The 16,362-nt window shown below is 34.7% G+C and overlaps 1 protein-coding gene across 4 annotated transcripts in view; it reads right to left on the bottom strand.

Annotated features, from left to right (window-relative positions):
• Positions 1-16,362, bottom strand: part of ATP8A1 (ATPase phospholipid transporting 8A1) — a 217,640-nt gene that overhangs the window by 106,891 nt on the left and 94,387 nt on the right. For all 4 annotated transcript variants that reach the window (XM_079152800.1, XM_079152799.1, XM_079152801.1 and 1 more), the window contains 5 exons: positions 12,458-12,530; positions 10,279-10,384; positions 8,873-8,955; positions 6,937-6,986; positions 4,025-4,094 (listed from right to left, as the gene is read on the bottom strand). In XM_079152800.1, the coding sequence (XP_079008926.1) occupies positions 4,025-4,094; positions 6,937-6,986; positions 8,873-8,955; positions 10,279-10,384; positions 12,458-12,530 (382 nt within the window). The remainder of the gene's footprint in view (positions 1-4,024; positions 4,095-6,936; positions 6,987-8,872; positions 8,956-10,278; positions 10,385-12,457; positions 12,531-16,362) is intronic.

The following is a 16,362-nucleotide window of genomic DNA, read 5'->3' as shown; positions in this document are numbered from 1 at the left end:
ACAGGATGTGTATGATATTATCATGAAAAAAGACTACCAGAAAATGCAGGCATCTGCCTAAGAAGGCAATGGTGGAAAATAAGTAAGTCTTAACATAATTGCTTATTTATGTACTACATTAAATACTGAAATTTGTCTAGATAATCTTACTGTAATAAAAATAATTATGTAAAATGGAGTGGAGGGATCATGGGAGGACACTCAAAGTCACAGATTCCTGTTCCAGGAACTATCTCCTAAAACTGACCCAAAGAAAAGGGCCACTGTGACTTTAAGACTAATTTTATTTAGCAAATGACAAGGAAACAGCTGGTTATGACTTTAAGGCTAGCTTTACATAATAACTGGTGCCACTCCCCATTCAGGGCTTGCCAGCATCAAGCAATCTATTGCAAGTGCCAATGAAATTTCTTTCAAAAATCATTTCTGGAGATTTTGCTGTCTTAGTAAACCTTCGCCTTTTGTTCACTGGACAGACCCAAGACTACCATGGGCTATGTATGTGTGTCCTCAATTGCAACTTAGATTTGTGTTCTGTTTCCAAATGAATTTCTTTTCTTTGGAGATTAGTCTTTAATAGTTCTATCTGATTTTGACCCTGTAAGTTAAACAAGTGCTACTAGGGATCTGATCTTGCTGTCCAGTTTAGTAAGGTAAGACTGACCTGATGCATGAAGCTTGGGTCCCTTTGACTGGGAATATTTGACAAAGATGTAAGACACACCCATGTTTAAATATATGCAAACATTTTTTTGTGTGCCATTTAAAATTATCTGTACTGTACCTGGTGTGGTAGTGAACTGCTATAAAAGCAACTAGTTTCAGAACTTTTTTATATGTGGCACAGAATTTTATTTAAGGAATACCTAATTTGAAATTTTCAGTCACTTTAAGGTCTCTACAACATTAAGTTTATTAGTCAAGTTTATAATTTTTCCTTTGGTATATAAATTTGGGATAGAATGCTTGCTTTCTTGAATAAATTAAGTTTTTCCTTGTATAAATGTATTCTTCCTAAGTTAGCTACTATTATATATTATATATATAGTATATCATATATGCTTTCCTTTTTTCCATTTTAAAATTATCAAAGCAAAACATCTTTATTAAGAAGATCTAGAAAAAGTAGAAAAAATAAGTTATTCAAACACACATTCACACACACACACAGTTGCCATGTCTTTATGCACATTCTGGATGGAATTTTTAGGACTATCTTTAAAATCACAAACTCTACTCCCACTCCTTGAACTGTGTCTAATCTTGCATTTATTCCAATTACTTATTTTTAAAAAATTGTTTATATGTGTGTGTATGTGTATTTTTTCCATTACTCATCTTTGTTTCTTCTCAATTAAAAAAAAATTAGAATTTCTTCATCATGTTGAGCTTAAAACATTCCTTGTCAGATGGGTCTATACAAATGATTCAATTGGGAGTGAATACCCAGTTTTTTATGGTGCTTGTTATCTCCTTTAACATGAGAATTTTTCATGTTCCCCCCAGTTTTGCTCCTGTTCTGTCCCTCTTTGCAAGCATGCTAACCTGGTCATTTTATAAACCCTGTGTAGAGATTGGTATGAGCTTTCCTCAGCCTATTCTCATGCTGGGGAAGCTCACCACTGCTGCTCTCATGTGATTTTAAATCCAGGACACTCACCCCACAGTCTCACAGAAGTCAAACTAACCACTGCTCCTTGATTTTGAACTCAGAGGCTGGGACTCCCACCCCGCTCAGCTCAAGACTTTGGTTCAATGAACCGCTTTGATTCTATTTCTACTTTGGGGTACACAGATGTCTACCTGTGTAGGTTTTTTCTTTATTTTCTCCTTATACTTATACTAACTCCATCCATCATCGCCATGACTTTGGTACAGAGGATGTCAAAGCATGACATTCTATGCTGTCTTGACCACAGTATATTCTTAATGAACTCTGTTTACTCAGGTTTTCTGCTACAGCTGTTACCTATTGATATTGACTCTCCCAAGGAATTGACAGGCTCCTTAGATTCTTGTTCAAATCTCAATCTTCTTTCCTGGTTCTTCTACTTTTCATTTTATACTCTCGTCTCATTTCAGGTAATATTTCTTCATATAAGATTTCTTCCCCTGCTTTTAGTTTCTGGCTATATTTGCTAAATTCTAAACTGTATCGGCACCCTGGATTTCTTTCCCTGTGAAATTTAGATGATTTCCCCTGTGAAATCTTGGTGGTTCAAATGTAGCTCCCAACTCTCTATCTTAGGAAGTGATATCACTCAAGTCTCCTTGGCAAGCCGAGAAGAAATCCCCTAAAGATCCTGGATAATCTCTTCCCTCATCACCAATCAATTATCAAGTTCTACATCACCCTCCTCTGCCTGTCTTCTCTGCAACTGTCTTGCTTATTCCTTATCCACTCTTGCCTGGACTGTTGTCAATAGCCTTGACTGGTAGCCTCATATCATCTTCTGAGGCGCCATCAGAACAATCAAGAAAAAAGTACAGTTCTCGAGGATGGTAAAAGACAAAACAAACAAAAAAACCCAAACCTAACTCACATCAAACTTTTCCACTTCCAGTTCAGCTCTTGCCTGCCAACCTACATCAAGTTCCCAAGCATGCTTCCCATGTTTACACCTTTTACCACTGAACCACATTTCATAGCCAGGTTGGGAGTGAGGAAAAACAATGCAATAAGCAAGTTAACATATATAAACTATCTCTGGGATTATTAAAAAAAAAAAAAAAAAAAAAGCCCCATAGTTTTACTTCTTATTCAATGCTTTAACTTCCCACAGTTTTTAGGTAGAAGACTGTTCAAAGCCACAGGAGGAAGGATGTGATCTGGGTGTTTAAACGTGACATCTATCAGCCCTTTCAGGTGGGAGGTCTGCGGGCTCTCCTATTCCCTTATCACAGTGCATGTTCCCACCAGGATGTGGGAGATCTTTACGAAATAACTCAGTATTGTAACCTAACCTTCTCTTTATATGTGCTTCCCTGGCTAGTCTAAAATTCCTAACACATCTTAGGTTTTTTTTCTTTCAATCTCCAAAATCCAGTTTGAAGCCTGGTGATAAGATGTTCAGAATGAATAAATGCTAGGTCTTTGAATCAGTGGGAAAATAAAACCAAAGGAATTCTAAAACTAAATTCATGAGACATCACAAAATCATTCCACCAGAATGCTTCCAAACCAAGGCATTCAAAAATTGCATTTTAATGCTTTGAAACCAAAGCATCTAACATTTTCAACAAGAATTTAAATAAAAGATTTGGGTCTCTTAAGTTTGGTTTCCAAGTTTCCATGGAAAAAAGCAAAGTTACTGAATCTACTTAAAATTGAAAATTTCCAAGCTAGGGAATTTACAAACTAGGTACCTGTAAAGGGCAATTCAGAAAGAAAATACTGATTGATCTTAAAAACAACAACAACAACAACAGCAAAAAACAAAACAAACAAAAAACAAACAAACAAAAAACAAAACCAAAACCATGGTCAGTAGCTATCTCATTGTTCCATGAGTGCAAACATATTTTTAACCAGGAAAGTCAGTTAGAATATGTAGTATATAACCTGCCAATATGCCAAAGCCAATCAATAATTAGAAATTCTGTTATAATTAAAACAATGCAAGATAAATAGTGATCCTCACATGGAGAAATTATACCAGTAATTATGATGCACAGAACAAAGATCATTTCTATGGTCTTTGAAAAATTATTTTCTGTATTTAGTTGTCTGTCAACATTTTTATACACTATATATATAATATATATGTATATATACAAATATGTATCAAAAATTAAATTATAAAAATAACTTAGGCTGAATTTTTTATAAGCACCCAATTTACCCAGAAGGAATTCCATATTTCACCAGAAGAGGCACAACCCTATTACTATAAAACACCAGCAACGGTGGATGTCAGCAACTTCATGCTAAACATCTGCATTACATTCCCACAGCAGAATGCCTAACACGTACATTATAAACCAGCATAAATCAAAACTGTAAAAGACAAAAATAAAGACTTACAGCTCCTTTGCAGTAAAGTCGTAACTTCCCGGATGGAGTGCGAACAATCACTGACATTCTTTTTCTAGCGCTGAAAGAAAGAGGTTTTTCCATAATGATGATATGCACATATATGTTTGTCATGCCTCACATATTTTAATACTCACAGTGAAAAAATAAATTTGATCAAATTATGAGCCTGATCCTTCCACATATACGAACTATCCCCTGGTGTACAGTTGGGAACTTTTGAAAGTTACATTATGTTTTTTAAGTCATTAGGGTATCATCCTTTGCCCTAGAGGAATACTTTACAAAATGGTTCCTTAGAAACCTGTGAGAGTTAAGACCCACCAGAGTGGAGGAGAGTCCTGGTTCAATATTTTTATATTTGAAAGAAAATTTAAGTCAGTACCTTAAAAGAGCAACTGTGTACTGTAATTTTATTAAAAATAAAAGTGATAATTTTAAGTACATAATCACACATAACAGCAAATGCTAGCACTTTTAACAAATATTCACAAATATTGTTTTCCAATGATTACATGACTAAAACTGCAGAAAGTATTGAAATATAGATATTTCACTATATATTTATATATAAAATATATTCATAATATATATTATATATTATGTTGTATATAATATATATGCTAGTACATGAAATATATGGAAATAGATATAAATATAATCATGTATATTTTATATTATATATAATATATATTTCAATATATATTTCAATACTATTTGCAGTTTCAGGCATGTAATCATTGGAAAACACTACTTGTGCATGTTTAAGTTGTTTGTTAACTTTTTCCCTATATATACAAACCTATGATAAAGTTTAGTTTATAAATTTGGCATGGTAAGAGACAGACAACAACAATAAAATAGAATGATTATAGCAGAACACTGTAATGAAGTTATTTAAAATTTATGAATTGTTTACTTCTAGAATTTTCCATTTAATAGTTTTGGAGCATGTTGGTCACAGGCAATTGATACTATGGACAGTGAAACCTCAGACAAGGAGGGAACATGAATATGTACTTTAGGAATATATTTAATGACACCTGTGCATTCTACCGTAGCCCTTCTTGATTCATGCTTTTCTTAATTCGGTTTTGATTTAATGTCAAACTCATCAACTTCCTTGCTCTTCTCTTCTCCTGGGAAAATTCCCAAGGGTGAGTGGGAACACTCTTCTGTGGTATATTGGAGTAAGTGGACATCGCAGAGAAAATTCACCCGGTGATGAAGATGAGTGAACACGGTCCTCAATATCAATGGGATGCTCTGTACCACACACCACTGCACACCGATCTATTACAGTGCTCTAAGAAGCTTGCTCTCTCAGTCTCTCTAAGACCACAGTGATCTTCTCCATTCTCCAAGTCTTCCATGTTCCCTCCTTACTCCAGACTCTGAATTTTTGGAATTTACTTTGATACAAGCCTCAGACAAGAAATGCTCTTTCTTTCTGTCATCAAAGCCTCCATTTCTATCCACGTGTGCACTATCTTCTTCATTTTCCTCTCTGACATGATGGAGGAAAGGTTTCTTCTCTTATCAGAGGCCTCTTTCCATGTGTGTGAACCTCCCCGCATCCCACTTTCTCAGTAACCTCACTCACAAGCCACGTGGCTCTCCTGTCAATCTGCCTCTTCTTTTAAGCTGAGCTCTGCCGGTGGTATTTACACATGCTCTGCACTGTCCCTTACACAACTCACCCCAACCAGCTCGCTTCCACTGCGCCACATCCCCATCCAGCTCTTTCCTTACTGCTCTTCACAGCTCACCTCCTCTGAACCATCACCACGCACCCTGCCACCACTCCTCTGCCCTTCATTCCCGCCTTTCACATTTTGCTTCCTCCTCGCCAGGCCCATGGAGAGCCACATTTGATGAACACGTCTGCTCTTTCCCTCATCCAAGCTTGAAGCAGTCTCTGGCAGAGACGTCCACTGCGTGCTTGAACTGCTCTTCTCTTGGCCTTGTGCTATTTATTATTCTTTTTGTCCTCCTTGACTTTAATGACAAAGCTTCCTCTGTTGTTATTCCTCTTTTCCTAACTGACCCTTAATAGTTGGAATTACTCAGGGCTCAGTCATCAGCCTTCCATTTTCCCTTGAGCTCTCTATTTTATCTCTAGGTGATCCCATTCCCTTTCATGGCTTTAAATATCACTTCTACACCAATGGCTACCAAATGGTCTTTCAGTCATAGGCTTCTCTCTTAGGTTTCAGGCCCTTATATCCAACTACTGACCTGACACATCCATTTGTATGTCTCACAGGCATCTAAAACCTAGTAATTCCAAACATCTTAATGTCCACATCTATTTCCCTTCTGTTTTTATTGTCTGTGTAAACAGTACTTGTATTCACTAAATTGTTCATGCCAGAGACCCTGACCTCTTCCTCTCTGCCCTCCATATCCAATCCATGGCAAAGTCCTTCTGACCTTCCTTTAAAAGGTATATGGATTCTATCAACTTCCCTTTAATTTCACTACCATCATCCTGGTCTATCAGTTTTTGCAGACTATTTTAATAGCATCATATTCGTTTTTCTCCATTCTTAAATCTGCCCTCATTATAATAGTCTGAAAGACCTGACATTCCTAAGCTTGCTTTATTTTTCTTCATGGCACCTAGCGTAGTGCTTTCTAACTGTGTGTTTTAGACACATCTGAATGTCAATTAATATGCTACTTATAATAGTAGGTTAGGAAAACAGTCACTTTGAAGTGAAAACAAAAAGACGAGGAAGGCACTTTGGGAATACTCTATTCCACTGAAGATTTTGAGTTAATATTTTGCCTAAACAAATTTAAATAAAAACAAAGCATATATTCTAGTTATTCAAAAGGGAAAAGGTAAAAAGGGATAGCACTTTATTTTATCTAGAAAAATCACAGAGGAGAAGTTTTACCTGGTGAACTCTAGCACATTTAGTAATTCGTATCTTTCTTCCTGCCCCAGCTAGAAAAGAAAGGGATATATGATTACACAAAGTTGGAAATACCTTAGGTTTCTTAGAAATAATCACTAGTCACAAAGTTCTATCATAAAAGTGACTACACAATTTTTTCCCCTGAAATATGAACTTATTTTCAGGTTAATGGAAGTAGTCAAAAGCAGGAGAAAATCAAAAGGAATTCCAAGTGTCATAGAAGAAGGCCTTAGAACAACACCGGCTGAAACAGGAGGAAAGAGTTGCTAATAGACAGTTGACTGGTGGGACTGTACTACAAAAGTATATGAAGAAGGTTTAGTGAACAATTAGTAATAGAAAGAAAAAGGAAGCAATTAAGAAAAAAGAAAATTGAGTACTTTAGTAGTCGAAAGAAAATGAAGCAATTTAAGAAAATTAAGGGGAAAAAAAAAGAAGGCTCCAGGTGCTGTGGCACACATTTGTAATCCCAGCAAATCAAGAGGCTGAGGCAAGAGGACAGAAATTTGAGGCCAGCCTCACCAAGTTAGTGAGTCCTTAAGCAATGCAGTGAGACCCTACCTCAAAATAAAATAATAAAGTGTTGGGGATGTGGTTCAGTGGTAGAGCACCTATGGATTCAATCCCCAGTACCAAAAAGAAAAAAAGAAAAAAAGGTAAGGGATTTATCTTTAGGTAAAAAAGGAAAAACTGTCATTAGGAAATAATTTTGTGTTAAGAAACACAAAAGTAAAAGAAAATATTAAATAAAATAATGTTTAGCTATGACTATTGGTAATGATTTTAAAATTATATATAATTTATATTCAATAAAATGCATAGATATTCAAAGTATAGTTCAAGGAAAATTACATAGTCTGACAAAGTTGTACTCTGAGCAAACACCACCGTGATCAAGACTCAGAACATTCCCACCAACCCATAAATTCCCTTGAGCCTGTTCCCAATCAATCTTCTTCCTGCCTTATAGCAACCACTGTTCTGAATTCTATCACCATAAATCACTTCTGCCTGATCTCCAGCTGCATATAAATGAAATTAAAAAGGATGCACTCCTTTGTGTCTGGCTTTTTTTCCTCTCTCAGTATAATGTTTGAGATTTAGCCATGCTGTTGATGAATTGATAACATTCCTTTTCATTGTTTAGATATTCCCATTGCAGGAATATATCACAACTGGTTTATCCGTTCTCCTACTGATGAGCATTGGGTTTCATTTCAGCTTTTGGCTACTATGAGTAAAGCAATGAATGTTCCTTTCCAAGTCTTTTTGAGGATGTCGACTTGCATTTCCCCTGGGTAACTGAGTACATGTGCTGGGTCAGATGCCCATTCAAAAAAACTGGTCTTTATTAGGGAACTCTAATTATATCACCCAGCAGTATATGACTGTTCCACTTGCTCTACACTCTCATTAACACCTGGTGCTATCAATATTTTTAATTTTCGCCTTCTTGGTAGGTGTGGAGTGGCATAACACTATAGTTTTCCTTTTCCCTGATGACTAACAATGTTTTCTCATGTGCTTACTGGCCACATGTATCATCTTTTGTGACACATCTGCCCATTTAAAAAATTAGTCCTGAATATTTATTTCATCTGAAATTGTAATGATTATTCTAATTGTAATGATTAGAAATACAGGGAAGGATTGGTAAAATGGAGGAAGAGAGAAATCCTTACAACAGAAAAGAAAGTCAGATGTGTCTAATGTTGAAGAATACATATTATTAAACACATTATCAATAATGCTTTTTCAAAGTACCAGATATATAAGTACTTAAACAAATAGATGATAGAAAATAAAGTGGTTTCTTCTGGTGTGGGAAACTTCCATTTTATGATAATCCTATCACCTTATCACTGAAGCTATGCATATGCATTAGTCTGGTTACAAAGAAACTTAAATAACTTACTGAATCGATAATGACCGAGTCAGGTGTTCTTCCAGTGAAAACAAAATTCAATTGCTTGGCTGCTCTGACCAGGGCTCCCTCATCTGTTTCAGAAGAACAGGTGAAAACAAATAAGTGATGGAAAAAGTCACCCAGAATACAACAGAAATGCATTCGCATATTACGATTTTTTGTTTAGTTAAAATTCTTTTCACGTTGGTACCTAGTACTGTGGTCCATTCCTTCTTAAGTCATGTGGCAATGCCTAAGGAATGAAGAGAACAACGGGAAGTGTCAGAGACACATACCCCGGCGTCAGGTTTCTGAATATTAAGTCTGTTAGTCCCACACCTAAAAAGGATAACTTAAATGTACCCTTCGTCCAGCATATTCTCTAGATAACCCTTGTCCAAGTGAATGGCACAAGCTGTCTTTTTAAAATCTTTATTATTTTCCTCCTAAAGAGTTGAATGTAGAAAAGCTAATACTACTAATTAAGGATTGAATTTAAATAGTGTAAAATTAATTAATGCTCTATTATATATTAACTACTTTTATCTCTGTGTTGTAAAACCCTTGCATTGCTGAGGGAGGGTGTAGGATGGGAAAATGGTCATCTAGGTTCTATCCTAACCATGTGAGATGTGGTATCTTCTTATCCTTTTTAGGAATCTGGTTTATTCGACAAATCCTCGGTGTTTGTTTAGAATAAAGTTTTAAACATGAAGAGTTCTGCAAAGGGTGTTCATGTTTTCCTAAAATTTACAATTATCAAATTGATTATGTACCCAAATTGAAACTGAAAAGAGGTCTAAAATTAAGTCAAAATAATGAGTAATTGTGCCAACAAATATTTTATGGAATCCCTTTAAATGCACAAAAATTTCCACACCCAAGTAAATACAAAGCAAGCTTCCTGACGACCATTTTCAAAAGAAAAGAGCAACATTTATGTTTTTAAAGCCATGTACATCACTATTTTAGGCAAACAGATCTTCTTTTTTTCTGTCTGCCTATGTGCAAAATAATCTTATTAATATTTATAAAGGGAAGTTTATAGAAAAGTACTTTTGTTAATTTTGTTATTCAAATTCCCATGTAATTCATGTTATATACCAAAATATTACGTATACAAAGATATGTATTTCAACACAAACACATAGAGTTAATCCTGAAAGTCAAGGATTTTCTAATTAGTGAGTGAAAATTTTTATCTCAAGAGCATAATTTGGTTATCTTACTTTTTCAGACGAAACTGATTTTTATTATACAATCCCAAATTTCAGAACAATTTTCCACAGAAAAAAAATTGGGGGCTGGGGAGATAGCTCAGTCGGTAGAGTGCTTGCATTGCAAGCACAAGTCCCTGGGTTTGATCCCCAGCACTGAAGAAAAAAAAATTTTTTTCATGGTCATTTCACTTGTACCTGGAGATGCTGCTTGATAAATGATCTTGTCACCTTCCCGCTCTGGCACTGCTGTGTGGCATACTGCCATCATTGTAAGAAATTCACATATGATAGGAGCCGTTGGCTGTGAGAAATAAATACATAACTTATTTTCGTTTAAACATTTTGACACTAATGACAGAAATATTATTTCATATTTATCTGTTAAGAATCAGGGCTGTGGATTTATAGCCAACATCTATTATGAAGAAAACATGTTTTTAACTCAAATTATTCATCCTTGTACTTCCTCATTCACTTTCTAAACATTTACACAAGACAACTTTATGTTGTCAAATAGAAATGATATAGTAAAAAAATGAAAAAGGATGAATCTTGTCCTAGGAGGATAGAAATTCTAAAACACTAACCTGGCTATAATTCCTGATCAGATTTAGATTTCAGGCAACTAATCCTACTTTGAGTTGGGAGATGATGATGGGGGACTTCACAATGCTCTGTCCTCCCTCTCTCTAAAAATGGTAACCTTAGCCTTACTCCTGTTTTACTAAGTGGGAGGGAAAAAAAAAAAAGAAAAAAGCAACTCCTGAGTACAATGGACTTTCAATGGCCTGAGGAAGACTGAAAAGTGAGCTGATAGAATAGAATATGGAGAAAAGAAGGATCTAAAATTGAACATTTTTCTGTCTGGCTTCTGACAAAGAAAAATGTCATTCAGATTAATATAGGGAAAAAACTTAAAAATTTTTAAAAAGTGAAGTGATTGGAAGGATAAAGCAGAACATTTCTTGAAAAAAACTGTTCCGTCTAAAAAAGTGGATGGAACAGACATGGTCTCAGCCATTTGAAGGTTAGACCTGTGGGGAGACAGAATACGATACACGAGTACTATTTATTGATAGTGTGTTAAGGATTCTAAAAAGCAAATGCTACAAGGTGACTTGGGAGAGTCAAAATAATTGTTCAAGACAAGGAGATGTTTAAGCAGGTGAGGTTTCAGTGTTGCCAAGAATTCAATACAGTGACTTCCATCAGGGAGGAATGGCATATAACTGACAAGTTCCTGAATAAGGCAAGAATAAATGTATTTCAGAAAATAAAAGGAGGCCACTGTGGCCCGAATAGAAAGAAAGGAAAAGGAACTCAAAGGGAGGTTGGTGATGCAGGCGGGGGCCAGATCACTGTGTCAGCTGTCACGTGCAACAATTAGGAGTGAAATGCCAACAAGAAAACGGGTTGGGAGGCCATGGCTGTAATCTGCACAGGGGCTGATGGTGCTCTGGATAGCTAGTGAGACTGTGAGAGGGCTGAAGCCGACATTCGGGGCACACCCTACGTGTAAGTCTGACAAGGGCTTCAGGACTCAGGAGATCTGGACGTGGAGAGAAAAGGAGGTAGCAATTCTAGAATAACGAGACAGGTGACAACACAATTTCCTGAGAACACAAGAGGGAAGAGGTCTAGGTCTAGGTTTGGTGGATCCTAAGGCTAATAGGTCACTGAAGGTCCACTTAAGAAAAAAATGAGACAAGATACCCCTAGGAACACACTGCTAGGGCCCTACCCAGGGGCAGATGTGAGCCTTCCTGTGTTAGACAGCCAGTGTTTCAAATTGTCACATGATTGAGCCTGAGCTAGTGAGGAAAAGTTTAAATTCTAGGAGTCTCTACAGGTTAATTGGATGGAATCTGAATAAGCATAAATAACTTTTAAGATAATATTTAAAAAAATAAAAATATTATTTTATGTGGTCCTGAGGATTGAACCTAGTGCCTCACATGGGCTAGGCAAGTGCTGTACCACTGAGCCACAACCTGAGCCCCTTCAATAACTGCTTAAGTGGGATGTTCACATCTGGAGTTCCTATTGTAGATTTGGCACTAGTTTATGATATTGAGTAACACCTCCATAGACATTTTGAAATTGTTAATTGTGAGTTATTCCACTCAGAGTTCCATAATTATTTAAAATTAAACACTTTGAAAAAAAAGAATACTGACAAATGATAATATTAAAACTAAATTTCCAATGACCAAGAATTCACACTGGCCATGTAAAAAGAATTTGGCAATAAGAGATTTTGGCAATTATTTAAAATGATCATAAAAGTTCAAAAAATATAAACATACAAGACAATTGAGAAACTCATTAGTTTTCATGCATTAATGAAAAAAGATAATCGTTTTATGCTGCTTACATGATTATTTTGGAGATTTTCCAGCAATGATGAATCATTAAATGTTCTTTCATCTCCCAGCTGAGAGCTCTGCCTGAAGAGGGGGAAAAATAAAGCAAACCTGGTTCATTTCCATCAGCCCACTGATCTATTTAGAGCTCACTTTTTAAGTAAACCACTATTCCTACAAACCCTTAACAAATTACATGTGATTTGGCCCGAGTTTCTAAATAAGACATCACAGATTTCAGGACTATGTCATAAAACATACTCAAGCACTCTAAAAGGTGACAGACATTTGCAGTGTAATGGAAAAATAATGCTTCATAGTTCATTTTCTTGGAATCAAATTATATTGCAGCCATATGAAATTTAAAAATTAGTTTAAAAAATATGAAAACTACTATAATACTCTCCTACTTCCACAATATTTTCATGTTTTTAGAATCCTGATTATTAATGAAGTTGTTATACTGTATAGTATTAATTCTTTTATTTTATATATATAAGAAATCTTAATTTGTAGTGACAAACACTCCATGACTATTATATAAAACATAAAATCATGAACAATAAACTGTTAATCGATTACAACAACATCTGTCACTAATAAATATCTGAACAAATATTTATGGGCATAAAACATTTATTCTGTATATGTAAGAAAAATAAAAAGTATATGGAATTTTTTGTGTTGTGGCTATCTTTGGATCAGCATATATATTAAGTACTTCATACTAAATAAATAGAGGCATTGTTATCTTTCTCATGGCCATGCAATTCAAGAGATTCAAATGCAAAACAAGAAACATTTAAGTGGCAATGTTTAAAAAAAGAGTATAATTTAAAATGTATAGTGAAAATATATACATCTGAGCTTTAGAGCGCAGGAGAAAATTTCAGAAATTAGTAAGAAAAAACAATGTCTCCCAATAAGTAATTATAATTTAGAAAGCTTTTCAATAAAAATTTTTACAGATTACAAAGAGTTTTATCAATGCCAATGTGTCAAATATCAAGACATTCACATTTTAAAGCCTGAAACTTGAAAAGGAGAAATCATTGAAAAATAAAATTGAATTTGAAATAATAGAATGTACACAGTAACTCCAATGAAATACATTTCTTCCAATAACTAATGAAGTTAGAATGTTTATAAGAAGATACATTTTTATTTAAATGCCTATTAATTCTCAAAATTATAATTTTTGTTAACATATTAGTTTAGAATTCTCAAAATATCCTTGAGAGGTAAAATGAACAATTACTATTATTATTGTTTCTACTGCTTTAGCTTTATAGATGGAAGCAGGAAAAAATGCCAAGGATTTTTAAATGACTTATCAACTGGTAGCTAGAAAAATTAGTATGTTTCTCCTACAAATATTATTACTTATTAAAAATAGTTTGCTACTTGAGGCTTTATGAAATTTTCTTATTATTAACATGTATTTGTTAATGGTTCATAGTTTTATTCTCCTACTTTATTTGCTGGAGAAATTGGAAAGTCATGTAATATTCACAGTTACATCTTACACGAGGAAGCCTATTTTCTTTTCAAATAATTCTAGACTAAAAGTCTTTATAAATCTGAAGCTATGTCTTAATAATCTCACCAATATTTCCTTCATTTTATAAATTCCAGTTGCCATAATTGATATGACTTTCAAATGTATATATGACTGAGTAACTCTAGATATGCTATGTAAATATTTACTGAAGTTCTCTGCTCCCTATGGAAATCCTCCACCATGGGTGATATTAAATAAGATCTCCTATCCCAGAAAGTGCTTCCTTTTCAAGACCCACAGACACCTCAACCTCTGATCAGATAGCCTGGTTTGGAGGACTCTGGCATATAGTCATCAATGTGCTCAGAAATATTACCAAATGTTCACTTTTAGTAAACAGTAAACAATAAAATTAGGAAGCTCATGTCATTAAAAAATGAGAACTATATTAAAAGTAAAAATAACAGCCAGGCCAGGCACAGTGGCACACATCTGTGATCCCAGCTACTCAAGACACTGAGGCAGGATGATCTCAAGTGCAAGACCAGTCTGGGCAATTTAGATCCTGTCTTTAAAAAAAAACAAAAAGGTTGGGGATGTAGCTCAGTGACAGAGCAGGAAAAAGGAGAATATGAGCATGTAATCCACATCATGCAATCTGTAACGTCTTGTGGCCTGATTTAAAAGCTATGATATGTTGAAAATAATTATTTCCAGTTCATACAAAAATGTATATGGCCTAACCAGTAATATTCATCTTCATATGTGTCAGTGCAGATTCTGAAATTTTTGAAATTTAATATTCATGTCAACATGAGACCCAAACGAAAAAAGGAAAAACAAGGAAACAAAAGGCTGGAGCTACACTTTTCACCTTAAAACCAAAATAAACCCTGGATGGATCACTGATTTAATATAAGCACTAATGATATGGGGAAAAACTTAGGTTTCAGACATAGTTCAGAAAACAAGTAGATAAACATGACTGTTTAACAGTAAATATTTTCATATAGCAAAAACTAATGCAAATCAAGTGAATAGCCAAATAAAAACCTGGAGGCAAAAAACAAAACAAAACAAAAAAAAAAAACAACCCTTTCACCTTATATAATAAATACAAATTTCCATGAAATAATAACTCCATTCAATTAAAAAATCAACATCGCGGTAGAATAAGGGGCACAAAACACGGCTCATAAAGAAGGGAATGTAAGTGGCTTTAAACCTACATTCAATCTTACCTCCTCATGAGAGAAGTGAAATTTAAATTTATCACAATCTGGTAAAAAATAAAATTTGACAACTCTGTCATCACAATTGTGAAAAAAGGAGTAAAGCCTACATCATTGGTAAGAATGTAAGTTGGTAATACAACTATAAGGAGAATAACTGGGTAAAAAATAAATCAAAATCCTTTGATCTGATAATTCCAGTTCTAGGGAATTATTAATTATAGAATTTTATATGTACAAATTTATTCTTTTCTATATATATATATGCATATATATACATACATATATTTTAGATTTTGAGACAGGGTCGTGCTAAGTTGCTAAGATTGACCTTAAACTTGTGATTCTCTCATCTCAGGCCCGGGATTATAGGCATGTATCACTTTGCTCAGCGCAGCTTATTTTTAATAGCAAAGAATGAGAAATAACCAAAAGGTCTATTGGGAATGTTGCTTAAAATTTTTTTGGTACATCCATATGGTAAAAAGGGAAGCTCCTTGTGGAATATGAAAAAGTGTCAATGATACCCTGTTAAATGAAAAGCTGGTACAAAACTGTATATAGTATGCTTCACTTTCTGTAAAAGCATGAGAAAAAATTTAAAAATGAAGAAATGATATATATTCATAGAGTAGGTCTGGAGGGATATGCTTGAAATTAGTTACACTGCTTATCTTTAGAAGTGGAAATGGAGGACTCCAAGACAGGGAAGGGAGGAAAAAATTTTCATTTTTACACCTTTTGAATTTGTAACTTGTTAATGTGTTATGAACCTAAAAGGCAAATTTAAATTAAAAACAAGAACAAAATCCATGTAAGCCACCTGAAATATATACATGCCCTCCACATACACTCGATGTATACATATCCAAGCCATACAGAGCAATACAAAGACAGGCAGTGTGACTGCCAAGCACTGGGGTGTTTGTTGTTGTTTGGATTTTTTTTTTTATTAGTGCATTACAGTCATACATAACATTGGGGTTCAATTTGACATAATCATACATGCTTGGAATATAACTTTTGTTTTTCAAATGAAATTCAGCACTTGCATGTGAGCAGGGAGCAGGCATGGCAGCTCGGCTATACCCCTAGAATGGGTCCTGCTGGCTGAGCATGTGTTTGCACACTTCAAAAGCAAGCAGTGACAAACTTCAAATTCTTTCTTAACATTCCAAATGTC

Source organism: Sciurus vulgaris (assembly GCF_902686455.1).
Source record: "Sciurus vulgaris genome assembly, chromosome: 9".
Classification (NCBI taxonomy): Eukaryota; Metazoa; Chordata; class Mammalia; order Rodentia; family Sciuridae; genus Sciurus; species Sciurus vulgaris.
Note: the sequence above shows the minus strand (reverse complement) of the source record. Positions and strands in the feature narration are given on the sequence as shown.